The 20,977-nt window shown below is 39.7% G+C and overlaps 4 protein-coding genes across 8 annotated transcripts; 2 read left to right on the top strand and 2 right to left on the bottom strand.

The window, feature by feature from the left end:
* Positions 1-297: 297 nt before the first annotated feature.
* cenpx (centromere protein X) lies at positions 298-3,085 on the bottom strand. The gene is made up of 5 exons (XM_026324118.1): positions 3,031-3,085; positions 2,396-2,447; positions 2,247-2,300; positions 2,064-2,152; positions 298-1,738 (listed from the first exon to the last, which is right to left on the bottom strand). The coding sequence occupies exons 1-5, from the start codon at positions 3,064-3,066 to the stop codon at positions 1,724-1,726; spliced, it is 246 nt and encodes an 81-aa protein (XP_026179903.1). The 5' UTR covers positions 3,067-3,085; the 3' UTR covers positions 298-1,723.
* A 323-nt stretch (positions 3,086-3,408) lies between these two features.
* Positions 3,409-10,973, bottom strand: LOC113141611 (transmembrane channel-like protein 6). 3 transcript variants are annotated; one of them, XM_026326138.1, is made up of 19 exons: positions 10,564-10,973; positions 10,027-10,145; positions 9,319-9,450; positions 9,050-9,181; positions 8,763-8,871; positions 8,592-8,679; positions 8,267-8,518; positions 7,966-8,177; positions 7,742-7,886; positions 6,555-6,698; positions 5,865-6,022; positions 5,462-5,552; positions 5,230-5,327; positions 5,042-5,137; positions 4,874-4,949; positions 4,647-4,780; positions 4,389-4,550; positions 4,098-4,176; positions 3,409-3,728 (listed from the first exon to the last, which is right to left on the bottom strand). In XM_026326138.1, the coding sequence occupies exons 1-19, from the start codon at positions 10,617-10,619 to the stop codon at positions 3,651-3,653; spliced, it is 2,361 nt and encodes a 786-aa protein (XP_026181923.1). In that variant the 5' UTR covers positions 10,620-10,973; the 3' UTR covers positions 3,409-3,650. The 3 variants fall into 3 exon arrangements, 2 of the variants coding, with proteins under 2 accessions (XP_026181923.1, XP_026181924.1); XM_026326139.1 differs by lacking the exon at positions 8,592-8,679 and having other exon boundaries at positions 8,828-8,871; XR_003296762.1 differs by lacking the exon at positions 3,409-3,728 and having other exon boundaries at positions 4,100-4,176; positions 4,389-4,491.
* Positions 10,974-11,719: 746 nt separating this feature from the next.
* On the top strand, positions 11,720-15,126 carry syngr2a (synaptogyrin 2a). The gene is made up of 4 exons (XM_026326017.1): positions 11,720-11,918; positions 13,157-13,394; positions 13,547-13,680; positions 13,821-15,126. Exons 1-4 carry the CDS (start codon positions 11,820-11,822, stop codon positions 14,016-14,018), a joined length of 669 nt encoding a protein of 222 aa, XP_026181802.1. The 5' UTR covers positions 11,720-11,819; the 3' UTR covers positions 14,019-15,126.
* Positions 15,127-15,783: 657 nt separating this feature from the next.
* cant1a (calcium activated nucleotidase 1a) lies at positions 15,784-20,928 on the top strand. Of its 3 annotated transcripts, none has more exons than XM_026325324.1 (4): positions 15,784-15,920; positions 18,941-19,609; positions 19,716-19,919; positions 20,009-20,928. In XM_026325324.1, exons 2-4 carry the CDS (start codon positions 18,964-18,966, stop codon positions 20,377-20,379), a joined length of 1,221 nt encoding a protein of 406 aa, XP_026181109.1. In that variant the 5' UTR covers positions 15,784-15,920; positions 18,941-18,963; the 3' UTR covers positions 20,380-20,928. The 3 variants fall into 3 exon arrangements, with proteins under 3 accessions (XP_026181109.1, XP_026181108.1, XP_026181111.1); XM_026325323.1 differs by lacking the exon at positions 15,784-15,920 and adding an exon at positions 16,199-17,086; XM_026325326.2 differs by lacking the exon at positions 15,784-15,920 and adding an exon at positions 17,235-18,161.
* Positions 20,929-20,977: the final 49 nt, after the last annotated feature.

Raw genomic sequence — 20,977 nt, 5'->3', positions numbered from 1 at the left:
CTGGAGACAGATCACTGTCTCCTGGGAAAAGTTTCTCACTCCGGAGCTTCTCCAAAGCGCCTGGACTGGCTGTCGACACTGCCTGCCTTTAATGTATGATCAAGAAAAGCTTTAACTCATTACTCTTCAACGCCCCTCCCCATTCTTGTCTTAACTGCTTTCGTATGTTTTATAATACTGTGTCCATATGAAATTTGATCTACTAAGATGAATAAAGAGAAAAGTTGTACGGTAGTACGCTGCTTTGGCAGTAGAGCTCTTCCAACAAATCATATTGTGTAAAGAAAAAAAATGAGATTTAAGAAAACAATTTTTTATTTTCAGAGATTAACAATTGGAGAAGATCAATTCAGCTCAAATAGACCTCAAGAAATGCTAAATACTACACAGGCTATATAAAAAGTACACCTTTAACAATTTTTTACCTTACAGTGATAATATAAATTCTATATCCTATCACCTATATCACTTTGCTTCATAACTGCAGAATTTTATTTGAATGAACAGGTTGGCAAAGCAATGTCTCCACAGTTTACAGTACTTCACAAAGCTAGAGGGCAAGCCTTGCTGCTATTGAAGACTATAATTATTAACCTAACAAATTACTTACATCACAAAAAGTAGTTTCCTACCCAAATGCTACTCATGGCATCATCGAACTAAACATCACTCAACCAAACCAGCGCTGTCCTGTAGGCCTGCTGTGGAAGACGCCTGGGAAACACAAACTCAGTCCGCGCCCCGCTCAAAAGGTGCCGGGTCAAATTCCAGGTGCTGTGCCCTTGAGCACCTAGCTGAGCCTAGACTCTTGACTTTAGCCTAAGTTGCTTCCAGCTGTACTTGAGCAGCATTTGTAAGCTTAGTGAGTCACCCTGAGAGCCACATAAATAAACACTGTGAGGTGTTGTACAGCTATGCTGACTCACAGTGAAGACATGTTGGTCAAATACCCCACTGGTGGAAAATCATCACAGGCACTTGGGTTTGAAAACCCCACATTACCTTCTCCCTTGCAGTCCCAACTTCTCCCTCTGCTGTGATGAAAGGAGGGAAAGCACCTCTACTACTCGCCTTTTTTGTTTATTTACCTTCAGAATTACACCCTGCTCTTCTTGGACCATGTTCCAATGTGTTTTGTTATGTTTCCTTTCAAACGGAATATCTATGCGTGTGGTCTCTGGCCATGTTTGGCTAACACATGCACACATCCGTGCACACACACTCCCATTCAACTTTCCCCCTGTGCTAGAGGTCCCCTTTGCCCTTCCCCCCACCTCTAACTAAACATCGCAGGACAGCAAAAGGGAACTTCAAAGTGGCCGGAGGGGGTACTCCTTTTTTCCTGGCACTTGTCATCATCTAAGGGACTGGCTGCTCCCCTTATTACTCTAATTGCTTCCAACTGCTCCAGGAGGCTTTGATGAAGGGCGCCATGGAGCATGCTGGAAGCACCTGTTGTTGCACAGAGGAGCACAGGTGGGGATTATTGGTGGTGGCATGGGGGCATTGGGGACAGAACTGTAGCTTTTTACATAAACTCACTCAAATAAAATTTAAAAAAAAAATCTTAATGTAATCTCAGATTTCAGTGATTATGAATTTACAGTTATACATGAATAAAATAAACATCAGTTAAACTAAATTTGTAGCTATGGAAACTGATTATACAGTTGAAGCAGGGTTAGCAGGCAGCACTCTGGCTCCATCTTGTGGCATCACTGTGCTAGAAGTCCAACAGCTGCATTAGAAAAGAGATGAAAGGGCACCAATGATGCTGAGATTGCACAGACTTGCCTCATGTCCAATTTTTTAGAAAGGTGTAAACAGGCTGCATATATAATCAAATAGTATCAATTGAATAATCCAGGCCAAGTGTACAAAACAATCAATTCATAAATCATGAGCCAAACAAGAAGATATAATTTATTGAAATGGCTTCGTAATTTAAGCAAAAAACAGAGATTACACAGCCCACTGGAGCAGCCTTTGTACTTCATTATAGTTTTTGGCTGCCAACTAGCACATTACAAACCCAGTTCTGTTGAGCACGCTGAGATACGTACCAGCTGAGGTAGAATTTTTTCAAAGTGCTCAATGTCTACTTGGTCACAGTCCTCAGATTCAGCTTGTTTCTGTGATCTCACAGCAGCCTCTGCAAATGACATAAGAGATGAAGAGCTTCATTATCAAGCAATAAAGTACTGTGTGTCAGAGTGTATACAAGTGTACCCAGCAGAACTCCTTACCTTGGACAAATACTTTTAGAATCTCTGCCATGAGCAGAACAGCATCAGAACTTACTGTAAAAACAGTGAGATTTGTTGAGTTGTCGACTAAAAACACAGGACAGTTTGGGTAAAGTTACATATATTAGAACAATATTTGGCCAACTCACGTCTGGTTTTGTCCTCCTTGAAGAAACTAGACAAGAGTTTGCTGACTGTGTTCTAAACGTGAGGAGAATAAAGCACATTGTGATATACAGTGTATGTGTAGCAAGTAGCAAATAGTTTAGAGGTGTTTTCTTTGCCATAACACAAAACAAGTACAGACCGTTGTAAATTTGCAAAATCCCTTTCCTTAAAACACACTAGTGCTGGTATTTTGTCTCTTGCTGGCGTGTTTTCGTACATAGCTTCCCAATGCCAAACTGCCTTGGGAAAATGTCCGGTTAACGGGCCGTAGTTAAACTTTCCGACGAAGTAACTAACTAGTGAGTATTTTGCCCACCCAGCACTTGAGTGAATGATTATAAAACGCTCTCCCATTCGGCATTCTTATATCGTTAATACACTTAGCTAATAATATCTTAACGAGGTTTAACGTTTAGCTACTCTGATAACTAACATAGCTGCAAAGAACAAGTAACGTGTTCCATCGGGGTCGTTGGGAACAAGGAATAGAGACCCCAAAGACAATAACACTTTTATATTAGTACCACGGGGAAAACCTTGAAAGCTCAGCTATTATAAGCAAAGCAATATTCTTGCCCTACGCTGAATGTATAAAGGTATTGGGGTTACTAGGTACCTTTTTGAAGATTATGTCTGCGTCAGGATCCGCCATGTTTCTGACGTTCTGAGAGGAATTTGGCGCTCTGTGTGCGGATTGGTCGTTAATCTATGACGTCACCTTCCCCGCCCTCCTTAGACTACAACCAACGGCAACGAGCTAATAAAATTAAAATTTCAAAATTTAATGAATTTATGAATAACAGAACATTTATATTTATATTAATCGTAATAAAATTACGAGTAATATTACTATTAATTTGAAAATTACGTTTTGATTACGTGTGCAATTCATACATCTATGAACCCTTTATTTTGTATAGATTACAAACATGGTATTTTGTGGTTTTAATTCATTCTTTTAGTTAAGATGTGACTTAAGGAGAAAAAACTCAAATCAGATGTATTAAATTTATTTTGTCTTGTCATACAACACATTTAATATCATTCCTAAACTTTAACAAAAATCTAAAACACATACATTTAAAAATGTGATTGTTTTGTTCAGCCACAAACTAGGTTTATAAAGTAGGTTTTATATCCTCAAAAATCCTTCATCAGATAAAGGAAGTCATTGAAATACTGACAACACACACTACAACAAGGATATACTGTACAGCACTGAGAAAACCCATTTTATCAATGAGGAGGATCCAGCTCATTCTGTCCGTAGACGGTTTGCAATTTGGCGATGAGGAACATTTTGTCCTTGCCTTCCTGTTGAGGAGAGAAGAAAAATACACAATATACCTTAAAATAAATGTAAATACTCTGTACATACACCATAGAGCCTATTTTTTTAGGCATGCTAGTAGCAAATGTCTATAGATGGCAATAGATGACATTTTCTCAGTTTGAAGTTTGCTTCCATTTCTATGGTCCAGACTGAATTAAGTCACCTGTTTCATTGATATCATTTAGGATGAACCCTAATTACTTCAGTGATCCCTTCACTTTTTTCTATGGCAATGATATTTGACATCAACATGTTAGCATTTAGCTCATAGCACCCATACCAGGTACACTTAGTCTTTTTTAAAAGAAAAAAAAAACAAATAAATAAATAAAAAGGTGGATTAGGCATACATTTTCAATTTGCTTTTCTAACCAGGTGATGATTTGTCTTTGGCCGTCAACAACTTGACTGTGAAAGTATATCACCATCCTGGAAAAAAAGGAAAGCATAAAGAATCAAAAGTAATATTCAATTACAGTTTCTCACATCATCATGCCAGGAACTTTAGAGATCTGATATTGACCATGCACTGCATCATTCTTTCAACACTGGCTTTGCTAGCAGCATGAAATAAAATAAAATAATCATTGTAAAATGGAGAGTTCCTATAAAACATTTTTTGGGATCATGTCACCACTCACAGAAAGACTCCTGTGACAAGGAATAGAAACAGAGAGCTGCAGAGCCAACTGAGCCAAGACAGGATTGGGTCAGTGTTCCCCAGCTCCTGAGCCCGCAGTTTCCCTGCATGAAACATATTGGTGAGATTCCTGAAAGGGCCACACTCTGAAGAGGGTTTAATTCTGTGGTTGACAGACAGAAGAATTAGACAGTGCAAAGGAAGTAAACAAGAGTATAAACTATAAACATCAGGAGATATGACACTTTGTCACACTCACGTCCAAAATGTATATGTGATGGACGTAGCAGCACTAAGGAATGAAGGGAACCACAGAAGACAGATGAATAGTGTTGTCATTTGACTGGCCCTCCAGGGCTTTCTGGAGGCTTGACAGTTGAGCATCAGACTGCTCTGTTGAGTAAACCAGAGAAAGCGTGCTAAGATTGTCATGCTATTGAGACAGACTGTATAACAATAAAATACCACCAACCAAGAAATACCAACCTTCTTAATGTAAAACAGCACAAACAGTTTTATGATTTGGACTGCAGGAAGCAATGGGGCAAACAGTATGCCCAGCCTGAGAGGAACAGAAGACTATCAATTTTTAATTAAAAAAAAAATATGTGAGATGCTTCAAAGATGTGGTGTAACGCTATGTTATTACATTACCAAGTAAGAGTTTGTCCATATATGAGCTCCAGCACATTACGAGCAATGTCAAACACTGGCTTCCTGTTCCTTTTCAGCATTTGTTTAGAAAAGAGCCTGGAGAGAAGATCCCAGATTGGCTAAAGGAAGTCAATGCTTTTATAAACAGCAAAACAGTCAAATGATTTATGGGTGAAGCATCAACTTGCCTCCACAGGAACTCTCCCAAAAGAGTGTAAAGCACCGTGAAGATAAAGTCCATTAGGAGTAAGCGATACATTTCTTGCCCCACAAAGCTTTCCCAACACTGAAAAGAAACATAAATATAAAGAGCTATATAAAAAGTTAAGCCACAACAAAACACCTAATCACTTATTGAAGCACCATAGAGTTCAGTACAATGCTAATCATGAGAACTTAAAATATCGAATTGACTGTAACCTTTAAACCATGACTTTCTGATTCCACCGCAATTCGTCCCAGCCAGCGGTAACACAGCACTCCAATGATACTGGCTTTTAACAACAGATTCCTGAGAAAATGTTGAAAAAGAGTAACAAGAAAAAGGGAAATCAGTTCTTATTAGGAATGACAAATGTCGAACTGTTTCACAAGTTCTTCTATAAGTTAAAGGAAACAAAGGGGATTTCCACACAATAGGACTTCACTCAACAACACAGATTAAGGGTAATTGGTGTATTAGATGCCATTCTTGGTTAGTGGATTGGAAGCCCTAGTTAGATGGTTTGTTTCAATAATGGCTCTGACTCCTGATCTCAAATACCAAATCAATATAAAGAAGACGTTCACTTATCTATTTTTTAAGCACAGACTTTCCTCTCACCTGGAAATGGAGACATAAACACAAACACTGGGGGAGTCATAATCCTCTTTCCATGCACACAGGTTGAAAAAGCTCGGAAGTAACAGGTTAATGCCTGACACCACTGCAGGCAGGATGAGCAGATTAAGTCCTTTGATGGATTCCTGCTCAATGGTAGTCTGTGAAGGAAGGGATATATCTCGGTGAGGGCTTACAGAGTACATCTAATGACCAGAGGGCCAAAAAAAACTTGAATAAACCTTTTTAACAGTGTGTGACCTTATTGATTACTACATTGCAATAAAACAGTTTTTTCCTCCATTGGGCAGTGTGCTGGGGAAAAAGGTCTGTTTCATTCAGGGACAACAAAGCAGCAAGTGTGCTTCGATTTATGTTTCGTTCATTTTTTGTTCACATGGTAAATAGTAATGAAAAACCTGTAGAAGAATACACACGCAGTTCATGTTTTTAAAAATGGTAGTTTGCCCAGTAGTATTACCAATTGAGAATTCTCACACACAGTAGTTTTATAAAAAAAAAAAAAAAAAAGAGCAGTCAAAACACATACTGTTAGACATCTGTCAGGAAGGCAAAAGAGGAAATAAATAAACCGAGGTGTGTGGGTGTAATTTCAGTGGTATTTTTGAGAAAATGCTACACTCAATTATGCATAAAGTGTCTCACTCAGCTGCTTTTGCAGTTGTCTCTAACCTCCGACAGGTAGTGGACTCCCATGGCACTCAAGAAGATACTAGCCAGACATAAAGCCCATGTGGCCAGATGCACTATCAGGCAGCAGAGTCGCTGCTGGCAGCTCTTTTCCTCACCTCCGCTGATCATCTCAGACACCAGCTCCTGTTAGAGAAGCAGCATTTATTATTATGTTGAGTCAGTAATGATTACACTTGTTTTTCTGCCTTTGCACTTATGTCATCCCTGCTGCTACTGATCTTCTCAGTATAATGAAACCACAAATAAACTAACTTTTTGTCAGCTGTTAACTATCCCTTAAAAAAAGTTCATTCAAGTGTGCTATATTTCTTTTAAACTTATAGTATAGTGCACTTTTGGTTTACTTTGTGTGTTCTTGCACTTATACTTAAATATACTTGGCTTATATTGACATACATGTCTTATTTATTTGTATTTGTTCTGTAATTGTACTTAATTTTTGATCAGGATATACTTAAATATAAGTCTAATTAAACATGATTAAGTCTTCTTGCCTTATACATAACATCTAAGCATTTGTTTTGTAGTTTCAGATGGAAAAGCTTAGAGTAAACAGGTCTCACTAGTACGTATAAGTTCACTTATATTACATCACACAATATACCAGTGTGTTAAGGAATTGGACTGGTAGAGATTTCCCAGCATTCCCCAAGGATAGAAACTGTATTTGACTACTGTAATTATTTGGGGTTAAATTGTTTGGTTATGTTCCTTTTGTTGTGTGTGTGTAGCAGTGTACGTGGTTGTTATTTCAACCTGTGTTTTTGTAGTTAATCTGTTTTGGCCAGTTATTTTTAAGTGGTAATTTTTAAACTTACTGATAGTTAAGTATAAACCTTAAGTATACTTTCTTTGTAAGGGATGTCAGCAATTACTTTCTCAACCTTTGTGCCTGATGAGCTTGGTATAAAATAAGAGGTGAGGTGCAAAGTGCCTCGTTAAAACTTCCTTTTTGCAAGCAACTATACAAAGCCTGTGACACTGAACTTAACCTATCACATCGCTAATCGCCTGTTGCTCATCATTGCCAGAGATTGTTCTGGGCTGAGCGGTTATGAAAAAAAAAAAATATATATAGAGATGTTTTAAATGTTCCACTCTCTGTGGTTGCAAAGTTTCACACTTCAGTGAGTGACTGTAACTCTGATATTCAAATGATGACGTACTTTGAGCTGAATGCTGATTTTTTCAGTCTGAAGTTTGACAGATGTCTTCTTGCTAACATTAAAGTCCCAGGAGCAGAAAACCTGTACTGCCAGTTTCCCATTAGACTTGAGGAACTGAAAATTTCTCCCTAATGACTTGGACATTCTGCAAGAGAACAAAATATCTATAGAACACACAGAAGGAGTAAAATAATACAAATGTGTGCAAAATGTACTTGTCCAACCTGTACACCAGGATGATGCATATAATGAAGAAAGCAACAGCCATGGTAAACAAGTACGCTTCAGGTATTCTATAATGCATTGTCTGGGACCTGTCAGTATTACAGGCCATCATCAAACCAATATAGCCAGGAGTTGAGTTAGTATTTTGACAAGATTTGATGATGCTGTTGGTGTAGTAGCCGTAAAACATCAAACTGTAAGAGAGGTAACCCTGCCAGAGATAAAACAGTTCTGGTTCAAAAGAGCGCCACAGAAATAAATGTGTATATGCTGCTCTTGTGTAATACACAGCGATCTTACCGTGCCTGTGAGAAGGTCAAGGCCAGTGAAATTGTCGGGATGAGAGTTGTATAGAGGAGGAGGGTGAATGGCTTGAGGGAAGACCACAAACAAGCCAGTGATGATGATGAGGAGTAGGTTAAAGAGCAAGAGGGTTCGGAGAAATAGAAAGTAGGAGAGAACTCCAGTTCCAAAACGTCCACTCACTCTTTTCATGTGTGAATGCCACAGCTGGAGAAAACTGAGGACTGGGAGACAGCAGTGGCGGAAAGTCTGAAGGGAGAAAAACATGACTGATACACACAAAGACAATTTATCTTATATCCAACACAATGTTTGCACTCACTCTCAAAATGTTGACTCTTTGACAATTGTAGCATGGAGTATTTCTGCTGATGAGTGAACTATCAGCTATGCCACTGAAAGCACGCCTTCTAATAAAGGATAGGTGAAAGAGCTGTTACCACCATGTTGCCTTATTTTACAGGTAATTTCCTGTTTACAGTGGCACATGTACCTGATCGCCATCTTATCTGCAATGTTAAGTGGCATCCCTCGCAACTTGCGTATGCCCTCACTCACTGAGAGGCCTTTGAGGTTGGACATCAACCGCTCCATCTTGTTTTCTGTAAACCAAAAGTAAAAACAATAACTAAAATCTCAGCTGCACCTATGGATTTTGTGGATCCATTCAGACACAAGCTTTAGCAGCCTTCACTATCAGTGCAGAAAGCAGGAAGCCTAATTTAAATAAACAGCAATAGTAATAGTTAGTAGTCTTGTTGTTAAAGTTGCTGGCATCACCTTCAGTATTGATTCTCTCCAACTCCCTAAAGTCACCCTGAATTGGTCTGGAGGGCCGAGAAAACTCATCAGAGGAGGTCTTGTTTCGCTGTAGCTGCATTGAACTGGATGAGACTGCCAAGCTATTTGCACCTATGTGGACAATTTTTAGTTTACACGTTTAAATGTTTAAATAGACAAATAATCATACTTTTTTTTTGTAAACACAATATTTACCACTTAATGTTTTTATCAACTGGCGCCAACTTGGACTCCAGTTAAAATCTCACCAGCAGAGCGACTTGGCATTGAAGAGAGCACCTTCAGGGTAGCAGCTGACCAGTTGTGTCTCTGCAAACGGTTTATCCGCTCTACATTAAGTGTCTCATTGCTCATGTGGGTGTTAGAGGTTGACTCAGTCTCTGAAAGAAATATGATTTTTAGAATATAATAATTTACAACCCATAATTATGTTCTCAGTGTAACTGACTTTGTGACAGCAGTATATATTTATTTTAAACAGTCTTATGTCCAGTCAATCCACAACCCTTACCAAAAAAGTGTACTTAGTTTATATTATTAAGTAAACTTAAGTAAATTTCAAGTGTATATCCTAAGTATACTTAATGTAGTAAGTATAACCATCAACGTACCTGTAGTACACTTTAAGTGTTATATATTAAAACTAAATTGGCCCATTTCTTTGTTTATAAAAGTATACTTTTACGAATAGTAAATAGGGTGTACGAATAGTAAAGTCAGCTGAGGAAGGAAACTGAAAACTTCACACATTTAATAGCTTCCTTTTATTTTGACAGGCCCATAGAAGCTCAGTAAAATAAGAAAAAACTATTAAACACCAAAAGGACATAGCCTGTATCGCAACAGTAGTTTCACTTCACAAAAGAAGTAGACAAACAGCAAACTTCTTTTTGTAAGGGAAACTACAGTTGAAAAGACATCTGCTGCAGTAAATTAAAAATGTTCTGTATTTGTACCTGTATATTCTCCTAAAACATCAATTTGCAGGGTTTCAGGGCACCTCTGGGTGCTGGCTGCTGGTTCTCTAACACACTGAGGGAATGAAGTCTGACCTGATTCAGTTTCTCTCAGGTTCCTGTGGAACAATGGCCATCAGAAGACAAATGAGTCGGAGCACAAAAGGCTTTGACCCGTTCGCACTCAGTCCAACTGCATGTGCTTTATATAAAACATGTATCTTAATATCTTTTTTTTTTTCATTGTGAAAATAGTTCCACGTTACATTCCCTTTTCACATACTAAAGAGCAAAAGGACTTCAAAAACTATATTAAGTATATGTAAAGACCATACTTTAGGAATGGTGATTTTGCAGTGTTCAAAATTTTATACACACACACATATAGATAATTTGGCTTAACAATGCTACCCCTTAGTAAACATAAATTACATTTATTGCACCTTGGCCCATCCAAAGCTGGTGTCGAGTGAGAGCAGAGTACATATAAAAAGCAGTAGAACAAGTCAGCAGTAGAAACATTCAAAGAAGACTTACTCGTAGTCTGAATCCATCTGACAGATGTCGTCACTGAAGCTCACACTGTGTTCCATGGTCCTCTGGTGTTTTATTGCTCACGATGGATCACTGGGTCATTTCACGCTGAAAAGAAATTGGTTATTGAGGCTTTCTTTTATTTATCCTTCCACTGTGTGAAGTGTAAAGGCTGCTCAGTGAAGGTCTGACATGTAGTGGCATGAAGTTTTGCTTTGCTTTCTGTGAAGTTCTCTAACAGAGCACATCCTCCCTCTGACCCTTGTCACAGAACTGGTAGGACTTAACTTCCTTAGCAATGAACTTCATGATAGAGCAAAGAGATAATTCAAATAAGAGATGAACCACAGTATAAGACTGAGGACCAAAGTAGCTGTTTATTCTTGACTGTCTGACCACGCTTCCTCTCTCACACAGCTGTCCCTTATTTGCAATCGGCACAAAGGATGTGCTGCCTGGCATGGTTTGCATGGACAGTACACAAACTGTGGTAAAAAATAGAAAAAAAAGAAACGCATATAATTATTATAATGGCACATTTTCCATAAAAGGTGAAAATGCTCATAATATTTAATATAATCCTTGAAAGGTTCACTGAATTTTGTTTGGTTGAGTGTATTTAAAATCACGTCTTCATTGCCCTCTAGAGGTCACAGTGTGGAAGCATTTTAAATAATAAAAGTATTGTTTTTGATTCATGTGGAAAGATCTCTCCTGAAGCTTGGCTGGATTAACCTTCTAGAGGCCCTTGGGGCAAACATGTGCCAGTCAGACAAGCACGCAATTCATATAGAGCAAATCTCAAGTAATCCCATGATTGAGTAATTATGCTTATGCTCATTTTCCAATTAGTGTTTCATTTTATTTGCAGAAAATCTTTAAATCTCTATTAATGTCTAGAAATATTTTGCAACAATCTAATATATTTTATTAATGATAAAAAATAGGAGAAATTTAAACAAAATTCCAGAGAAATCAGAAAAATCCTATAATAAGAAGAATTTAGTACCACACTGACAACACACAGGCCACTATTAAAAAAATTAACTAACTAACCAACCAAATGGCTCCAGCATTAGCCACTTTCCCTTTTTTTTTTAACTTAACGCTGCACTTATAGTTTTCGAGGAGCTCGTGAACGCACCACAGCGGGGGGCGGTCTTTGAAAAGTTTTCAGGAAACAGAATAAACGAAAGTGGCAGGAAGAGTTTTCAGTTCGTTTTAAAAGTGTTCAGCAGCCATTATTACCTGCTTGAAAAATGCAGAGTAGTGCTTACGGTGCCTCGTTGGCCGGTGGTGCTTTTGATGCACAGAACTTTATCAAACAGCCCCAGACCATTTTGCGCTTCCTGAGTTGGGTGAGTGACTCCAGCGAAACGTTGACATTAGCATCAAAGTTAGCCAGCTGTCACATCACCGACCGTAAGTTACCAGATGTGCGCGGGCAGAATCGATACAGTTTAGTTAATGATACAGCCGTTTAGGGTCGGACACGTGTAACACTGGCCGTGAACTGGGGCTTCATTTGAAACCGTAAATAAATCTTTAATAACGCGTGGATGAGATGTATTTACTGTCGCAGTAGTTGGTGTCAGCTAATTAATGTTAGCATACCCCAGTGCTGTGTCACCGCACCAAAGAGATTATCGCCTGACGATGGACAAGCTGTTTCATATACTTTACTGTGGTTTCAAAACTCAACCCGTAACAGTTAACACGTCCAAAAGATATCGCTCTTTTCTTCTACAGTGTGTAACGTTACAGTATTAGGAAAGATCTGGAAATGAAACTTCCATGTTGTGCTTCGCTCGCCTGCACACGTCGGGTCAATTAAATGAAGTTGGTGTAGTTAATCATGACATCATAATAAACTTTACTCTTCAAAACACAGCTGCAAATTGCTTTTTACAGCAAAGCGTATTTAGTTAACTCAAAGAAAAAGTCATAACTTTTAAAACTTTTGCTGCTCTTCTACTCAAGTAATTTAAGACTCAGTTGAGTTTGAGTCTGGGTCTTAGAGGGTGAGTAAGGCTCTCAAGAAGAGACATACAGACACACTGTAGTATTTGGTGATCAGTTTGAAAAGCCCCTGGCATACAGTGCAGGGATGGCATGATCAGTTCAGGTGCAGGCGTAGAGCTGCTAATGGAGGTTATTTTTCATTTCGGTTTCATTTTATCAAAATTATGTCTTCAAGTGTGTTGTTTTGACCAACCTAATAAAGATCATTGATTTAAGATGTACATTTTCACAATAGCTGGAATCAGAAAATATTTGCTATCTGGTCTTGGGCAAGGTGCAGTAATTTTCTGTAAACTCATGAGTTAACATGAGGTGGTTCAGTGTGGCTCATGTCTGGGAAGTGCTTTAGCAACAAGGATCACTCACTGAAGTTGTCACTGTTTTCTGCTTGAAATTCTGAGAAATAAAATAAATCAGGAATTGAAACTGAGGTTGTGACAGAGGTTTTAAGATGAATTAAATTTTACATATGGTATTGTGAAAACTGTTCTGTAATGTGAACCATGTGATTAGCATCGTATTCATTTTTTGCCATCTCCCCCTAGAGTTAACCCTGCGTGTCCCTTGTTTACAGTTATTTTCCATCGTAGTCTTTGCAACCATCACAGGAGAAGGCTACATTAACCCAGAATCCAAGCAAGAGGCTAAGTGCATGTTTAATGGAGATGACAGCGCCTGCAGCTATGCAATGGGAATTGGAGTTCTGGCGTTCTTGGCTTGTGTCATCTTCCTCATACTGGATGCCTACTTCCCACAGATCAGCAATGCCAAAGACAGAAAATACATTGTTATAGGAGATTTGGTCTTCTCAGGTGAGAGTTAGGTTTCACTGTAGACTGCTCATACTAGAATAACGGAAATGTGCCCAAAAAACAGGAAGTGCAACAGAGTTGAGGTTAATGCTGTTATAATTTATCTTTATCCTGACTATTTATTGTTCTATTTTATTTTCAACGTGGGACAGCGGCTTGGACGTTCCTGTGGTTTATCTGCTTCTGTGTCTTGGCCAACCAGTGGTCCAAAACCACTGGGACTGCTGCCCCCGCTGATGCCGCACGGGCTGTGCTTGTCTTCTCCTTCTTCTCAATCTTCACCTGGGTGAGACTGTTGCTGCCTCCATGTGTGACTATCATTTGATTAACAAAGTCATATGATATCACTTACAGTGAAGTGGGTTGAATTTTTTTCCAGAGAACCATGTAAAAGTTTCACTTACACATTCAACCTTCTGTCAACAGGGTTTGCTGTCCTACTTTGCATATGCAAGGTATCGCCAGGGTATAAGTGAATTTGAGCAGGAGTACAGAGACCCAGCGAGCGACCACAGCACTCCATACCCGCCCAGCCCTTACACCACCAGCAACACGGGTTACCAGCAGTCACCCTTTCCCCAGAATCAACAGAACCAAGGAGAATACCAGCCTCCAGCTTATTGAAGGACTGAGATTCAAACACATGAATACAACAGGGGAGTTTTCCTTTTAAATAAAGATGTGTGCCAAAGATTTTCTTTACAGCTCAGAACGTTCTTTGCACTCCCATTGTTTGTTTTTTTTTCTTCCTGCAGAAAGTGTTTGCATACTTTTGGGTGCACTGATATGTTTTTAGTTTTTCATTGTTGTAAGTTGTTTTGTGGATATGTGCCACACACAGCTTCTCTTTGTTTCCATTTAAAGGATACTGTCTTGTCTTAGAGAGAATGACCATGCCATTGTTGTCTGTAGTTATTGCAGTGCCTCCTTTTGTTTAATTTCTGAGTGCAGTTTGAGCGTTACTAAGGTCAAAGCACTAATCAGCATACAGTTTGTGATTTACTTTATTGGGTTATTCGCTTTGCATTGTCAAGATGATCCATTTTTTTAATGAATATGTTACTGTTTAGTACATATATTTTCTTTTCCCCCCAATTCAAACATACCAGTTCAACAGCAATAATTTAGGAAAAAAAACATTTCCTCTGAAATTATTCATGTTTTTGATCACTAAACAAATTTATTTAATTGATGGGTGCATTGAAAATGTTCCCTCTGTAACTACTGTAATGCCTTTTTTTTTTTTTAACTCATCAACCACTGAAAATGGATTTTTTGCACTGAGAAACAATTAATTTTGTTTGGGAGGAGATAACCAATGTCTGATCTATGATGGTTAATCTTTCTGTTTTAAATCCAATACTGCTGTTTAGTATTTAACGGTATAAAGGTAGTCAAGCTATTCATTTTACATCAGCTATATCTGTCGACATGTAAAGTGCCATTATTCAGTTCAGTAACTATTTTAAAAGCATCCAATTGAGCAAGTGTTTGATTTCAGGAATGAAGTAATTGCTATATTTATTATCCTCCTTAGTCCTTTCAGTCCAGGTACATGACAATCAAACAGGTTTTTTACTAGGTTGCATTTTTCCTGTTGCTCCTTTCTGTTTTATGTGTTGCAGTTTTACTGTTGTGCTCAGTAGCTTTACAATAATTCCCCAATTAAGTGCCTCATACAGTATTCTGTAGCACACAGGATTTGGCAAATAAAAACCGGTGTCGTTTTGAAGGTCTGGGTTTGCCCTTTATTTATATCCTCCTGTAAAGAGAGATCCGGAATATGTGTAGGCTGTTCTCCTTAGGCAAATATTTGAGTAGTGATTGTGTTGAATCTAAAAGAACCTTTGAAGAATAGTTAATGTCAATGAGCCATTATATGTACATGAAACAGTCAAGGTGTCTGAATGAAGTAATATCCACCAAAGCCTTGAAAGCCACATTCTTAGTTTCATTTGACGAAACTAAGATTTTTGGAAAACCACTTTCATATTCAATATTTCAAATGGACACAGTTTCACTACTGGCAGATGCAGTTTAGTGAAAAAAACAACTCCAACCTGCAATATTTACACAGTCTTTCAAAACTAACTTAAAATACTAACAAAATACTCAGAATCTACATAATATGGCCATAAAAATAAAATAAAAACATAATTTTGTATTCTTCAACGGTTATTTATCTCTATCGTGCTTTTCTATCTATGTGTACCATTTCGAGTCTCTCTAGTTGTTTACAGTCTTTGTGGCCGGATTACGTTTCTTTTTGAAGTCAAGATCCTGCATGGCCTTGAGTTTGTTTGTAGTTATCATATTTCCCGCGGCACTTGAAAGCAACAGTGCCTGACAGGCTCGCGGCGGCGCAGGGGTTGCGCGAGGCTGTCGTCATCAGACCATACAGGAAGTAATGATCGGTTGTCCGGTAAACGAAAACGGAGGAAAGGGAGCCGAAGAAGGAAGCGACACCACAATGACACTTGATCTCCGAGTACTGTTGACCCGCGAGCTGAAGGTCTAACGTCTGCGGTGAGTGTGAGGCTGCAGGGTCCGGAGGGTTTCAGGCCGCCTGTGAACGCAGCGCTTTGTGATGGCATGTGTATTAACCTCTGCGCTGCTGGGAGGACAGGGCCATGAACTAACACACACACATGCACGCAGATGGGATCAACCTAAACTCTAACAGTTTCTAATAGACTGAACTAACCACAGTCTGTAGTTCAGCTCATTAGCTGACAGGGGTTTGGTGGTTTCTGAATGTAAGGCCTGTAAAGAGTGAAGCAGATGTCCCAGGACCACCTTGGGCCTCCGAAATGCTCTCAGGGGTCTGCAGCTAAATGAGACACACTAAGATATTACTCTGAATCCACTGATCACACAGATTCTTCTTATAGCACTGAACCGCATATAATGAGGTCCACAGTGTGATGCACATCTGTTTGGTGGTCCTTGCCTTGCAGAAGATAGGGAATCTGCCTTAAAGCACTAAGTAAAATATTTATGACCCTCACACATATTCTCTGTGTCCTTGATCTGGTTCCTTTGAAGTCCCGCTCCCCAGATGCTGTCGCTTTATGGTGGCGCAGTGAGGCCAAAGCAGAGATGCTCGGGTTTTTACATCTGGGAACCACCCACTTTATATTTGCCAGAGACTCATCTCAATCAGCTCTACTCAATAAACCCCTTTATAAACAGGACTTCATGCTGAAGTATAAATAAATATAGTATAGTAGTACTGCTGAGCCAGTGACATCAGTTAATAACACTGTGTTACTGCTCTATTGCTGGAATCAGCCTGATCTCTGGCCTCAGTCCAGCCACACAGTACCCTGTGTGCTTCATCACAGGTAGGACTCCTGACTGCAGATTTGCCATTAACTTCTATTGAGCTTGCAGAATTCGCAGCTTTTCACCTTTATGCAGGGATGTTTTCTTAACCTCTGGTATCTGGCAGTGATGAAAGATAACTTGGTGAACTGTGTTGGTATCTCTTGCAAAGGGTTGCCCCTTTGGACTGGATCATGATCCTCCATGTCTAGTTAAAGTTCACTAGCGTTATAACAAACCCTAGTCATGGTTGCGCTGCAAATAATCAGTGAGGAGAAGGAGAGTTTAGAGCTCAGGAGTGATTGTGGAGGTCCAGTGAGGTAAACAGATGACACAGGTTCGGCGTTCTGGGAGGAGGAGACGAAGGGGTAAGCTGCTTCAGTGATTTTTGTTTGAGTGAGGGGGATCAAGTCAATATTAGAATCCAATGCATAAAAATAAAATAAAAAAACAACCCTTTAAGTTAGTTCACTATCAGCCACTTGTTGGTGTATTTCAGGGAGGACATTTCTCTGGGCCCTAATGTTGCTGCCAGAGTGGACTGCTGTTTGACTCGGGGCCCTCTTATGAAAGAGTCTTTCAGCTCCTGCTCTCCTTTCAGAGAATGCAGCCATGTTTAGGCCACAGAGTGTGAAGCTCCTGTGGCAGGGCATAGAGGTCCCTGGAATTTGTTTGCGAGTCGAGCACACACATGCCCCTGAGCCTGTCGGTGACCCTTCACATATAGGAAACAACAGCCAGCTCAAAGAAACAGTGTCTCCACAGTGTGTGGGTTCCATTGCAACTGGTGAATTAAATGAAAGGTCACATCAGTATAGTTAGTTTAGGTATAGTAATATATGTTTGCTGTGTTTGGAATATGATTCTGGTGACTGTTCTGCTCTTGCTCATTAGTTTTCTTATGATCAGCTAATATTTTAATGGAAATTCATTTCAGCTCAACTTAACAGGCTGTAATAAGGAAATGTATTATGTTTTAGATTAGATGGGGCTTAAGGTTACAGTTATTTGAAACTTGGGTTCATCTGTCTTTTGATTAAATGATAAGAAGAACAGAGAAAAGTAACAAACCATCATGTGTAGTGTTTGTATTTAACAATACAAGATGGAGTATTATGACACTAATCACTGCTACATTCTCTGCGTTGCGTGGTTTGTATTTCTGGATTTACCTGTTCACAGCCACTGGTTTGTCATTGTCAAGAATGGGCTCCACCCAGCCTCCACGTTAATAAGGTGCACTAGTCTCTGCCCTGTAATTCACCTGACGTTCACCAGTCTACTTCCTGCTTTCTACTTTTAATCCAGCATACACTTACTCGTGTGAGCTCTTACTAGAATTTAAAAGAATATCTCAAATTTAGGCCTATGTGAATGGTCTGCTAGCCCTCCAGGAGTAAAGATCAAATTTAGGTGCAAAGAAAATCTGCTTATGGATAGTATGTGAGTAGAGTAAATTGGGTTTTACTGTCTTTATTGATGCTGTCATATAGTAGGCTCCATGTCAGATAACTTACATTGTTCGAGGACTGGTTTTTATTATGTATCACATAATTAGCAAATGTTTAGAACAAGCTCGTTGGTCTGGTTTTGGCATTTTCACACAAGGCAAACATTAACTACAACATGCAACTGTTACGGCATTCTAAGTGAAAGCGTATAACTCTCTTGCTGTTTTATCTTGACAGCTTCTCTTATTATGTATTGTCCCTGATAAAAAGGTTATGCCATGTGATCTGTGTTAAAGCAAGAGTGTGTGACTTTTCAAACAGGAGCTAACACATTTTTGCTTTTACAAATGAAAAGTTAAAAGTATAAGCAATCAAAGTCACCACTTCTCAATTCAGTATATGTCATGGTTTTCTATTGGTTTAGTATGACTAATAGTTTGGATTAGCTACTAAATGATAATATAAGTGATAACAAAAGTTACTTAGTCCAGCTTTTAAAAAAGTCTGCAGTTAACTGTAAAGGAGGAGTTATAAGAAACCATATATGACAAATTGTCCTTTGAAGAGAAATGGAAATGGTTTTGTGGTTGAATAAATTTAGCTGTAGCGCTATGGTGGGACCTTATCATCAGACCCTCATATAGCTTAAATATAGAATATTATACAAACTTGTAAAAGAGCTAATCCAGTCAGTAACTCTTCTCTTTCTGACCGTCTGGTCCCTACTTTAGTGATCTACAAGTGAATACATTTCTCCCTGTTTTTCTCCAGGTCAGTCCAGACCTCCATCCCCCATGCCTGCTCCCCCAGGCTTCACTCGTCTTGAGCAGAATGAGCCTATGAACACTCTGCGTATATCTGTCGGAGGCCTCCCCATGCTGGCTTCTATGGCCAAAACCACAGACCCCCGTTTTCGCCTGAAGTGGAGGCCCATTGTAGTTGTGGCCGTCTCCCTGGCTATACTCCTGCTGGCCTTCATGCACTTGATCTCAGGCTTGCGCTCACACTCCTATAGCCCACACAGCTGGAGGGCCAGTCGTGGTGACACCCAATGGTCCGATTCCCATTACAATGATACCTACCCTCTCAGTCCGCCTGAGCACACACCGCAGGGCACTCGCTATCGCATTGGGGTCATTGCTGACTTGGACACAAACTCTCGTAGTGACAAAAAGCTGACATGGTTCAGCTACATGAGAAGGGGGTACCTGTTGGTGTCCCAGAGTGGTGACAAGGTGGCAGTTGAGTGGGACACAGACAGCATGGTGCTGGAAAGCCACCTGGCGGAGAAGGGCAGGGGAATGGAGCTGTCTGAGCTGGTGGTGTTCAACGGGAAGCTCTACAGCGTTGATGATAGAACGGGTATAGTCTACCACATTGACGGTGACAAAGCTGTGCCCTGGGTCATCCTACCTGATGGCGATGGCAGCGTTCCCAAAGGTTTGTGTTGCTTTGTTCTCAAAGACTTTACATACATTTGCATAGATGTCCTCTGTTTTTCTTTCTTTTTCTGTTTTACTTTTACCGACGTTCTTTCTTCTTTTAGGGTTCAAAGCTGAGTGGCTGGCAGTGAAGGATGAGCACCTATACGTTGGTGGTCTGGGAAAGGAGTGGACCACCACTACAGGAGAGTTTGTCAACAATAATCCAGAGTGGGTGAAAGTTGTGGGTTTCAGAGGGAATGTACAACATGAGAACTGGGTTCCCAGATACAAAGCTCTGAAGTCTGCAGCAGGGATAGAGCCTCCAGGTGAGGATGACAATCTGCTCTCAATCACCAATGTTTTTTTGTCTCTCCCTTTGCTTTACTCTTTACCTTATTCCTCTGAATCTCCACAGGTTATCTCATCCATGAGTCGGCGGCATGGAGCGACACTCTGCAGCGCTGGTTTTTCCTTCCTCGTCGCGCCAGCCTTGAGCGCTATGAGGAGACGGCAGATGAGCGGCGTGGAACGAACCTCGTCCTTAGCTGCTCGCCAGAATTCAAAAACATCCTTTTAAGCCGAGTGGGCTCACTTAACCCCACTCACGGTTTCTCCTCTTTTAAGTTTGTCCCCAACACAGACGACCAGATCATTCTGGCACTCAAGTCAGAGGAAGATGCTGGACAGATTGCTACATACATCATGGCCTTCACACTTGACGGGCGCATCCTGTTACCTGAAACCAAGATTGGGGATGTGAAATATGAGGGTCTAGAGTTTATATAGAGGTCTCAGAGACATGAGGCCACTGCACTGTGGTTCTGTTTTGTTTACAACCCAGTCACTGTTGAAGGTATTGTACCTGCTGCTTCCTCATTCAGACTCTAAAAGACACAGCATCATCATCAGTATAAATACAAGAACAAGATGCTGAGAGTGTAGCAAGTGCTCCTGTTTTGGGTTTTGAGAAAGTGCCAGTCAAACTAAACAATGCCAGCATGTGTTGAGGTTAATCAATTTCTTTCCAGGCCAGAAGCAGCCCTCAATCATACTGTAGTTTTTCTTACAATGAATGTAAAAACAGATTTATCAGACTGTGATTTATTTTTTATCCTAAAGCATACATTCTAATGCACATACTGTACACTCTCAACAGGTCAAAGATTAGTTCATCTTTGTTCCATACTAAACATCATTTTTATTCTTCATAAAAAAAAAAAAAAAACAATGCTATTTGAGTGATGTCTCAGTGAAAAATGAATTCATGAATTACATTGTATTTAATGGGTTATTTTGTGTGCAAAGGGGGGAGAATGAGTAAAATCTTTATTCCTATGTTTTTGTCATGCAATTCATGTGTGGGTTTTGGAGAAACAACTGGTTC

This window comes from Mastacembelus armatus, chromosome 8 (genome assembly GCF_900324485.2).
Source record: "Mastacembelus armatus chromosome 8, fMasArm1.2, whole genome shotgun sequence".
In the NCBI taxonomy this organism is placed as follows: Eukaryota; Metazoa; Chordata; class Actinopteri; order Synbranchiformes; family Mastacembelidae; genus Mastacembelus; species Mastacembelus armatus.
This window is presented reverse-complemented; position numbering and strand designations above follow the sequence as displayed.

What these genes read in the sequence shown, in the direction of transcription:
- LOC113141611 (XM_026326138.1), bottom strand. Translation starts at nt 10,619, where the DNA reads ATGGAACACAGTGTGAGCTTCAGTGACGACATCTGTCAGATGGATTCA. An exon ending in AAAGAGTCAACATTTTGAGA is followed by an intron (nt 8,519 to 8,591) that starts GTGAGTGCAAAC and finishes TTCTCCCTTCAG; the next exon opens with ACTTTCCGCCACTGCTGTCT. An exon ending in ATCACATATACATTTTGGAC is followed by an intron (nt 4,551 to 4,646) that starts GTGAGTGTGACA and finishes TGTCAACCACAG; the next exon opens with AATTAAACCCTCTTCAGAGT.
- cenpx (XM_026324118.1), bottom strand. Translation starts at nt 3,066, where the DNA reads ATGGCGGATCCTGACGCAGACATAATCTTCAAAAAG. An exon ending in CAGACATAATCTTCAAAAAG is followed by an intron (nt 2,448 to 3,030) that starts GTACCTAGTAAC and finishes CCTCACGTTTAG; the next exon opens with AACACAGTCAGCAAACTCTT. An exon ending in CAAGGAGGACAAAACCAGAC is followed by an intron (nt 2,301 to 2,395) that starts GTGAGTTGGCCA and finishes CTGTTTTTACAG; the next exon opens with TAAGTTCTGATGCTGTTCTG.
- syngr2a (XM_026326017.1), top strand. Translation starts at nt 11,820, where the DNA reads ATGCAGAGTAGTGCTTACGGTGCCTCGTTGGCCGGTGGTGCTTTTGAT. An exon ending in AGGAGATTTGGTCTTCTCAG is followed by an intron (nt 13,395 to 13,546) that starts GTGAGAGTTAGG and finishes AACGTGGGACAG; the next exon opens with CGGCTTGGACGTTCCTGTGG. An exon ending in TCTTCTCAATCTTCACCTGG is followed by an intron (nt 13,681 to 13,820) that starts GTGAGACTGTTG and finishes TTCTGTCAACAG; the next exon opens with GGTTTGCTGTCCTACTTTGC.
- cant1a (XM_026325323.1), top strand. Translation starts at nt 17,047, where the DNA reads ATGACACAGGTTCGGCGTTCTGGGAGGAGGAGACGAAGGG. An exon ending in TGGGAGGAGGAGACGAAGGG is followed by an intron (nt 17,087 to 18,940) that starts GTAAGCTGCTTC and finishes GTTTTTCTCCAG; the next exon opens with GTCAGTCCAGACCTCCATCC. An exon ending in AGCAGGGATAGAGCCTCCAG is followed by an intron (nt 19,920 to 20,008) that starts GTGAGGATGACA and finishes GAATCTCCACAG; the next exon opens with GTTATCTCATCCATGAGTCG.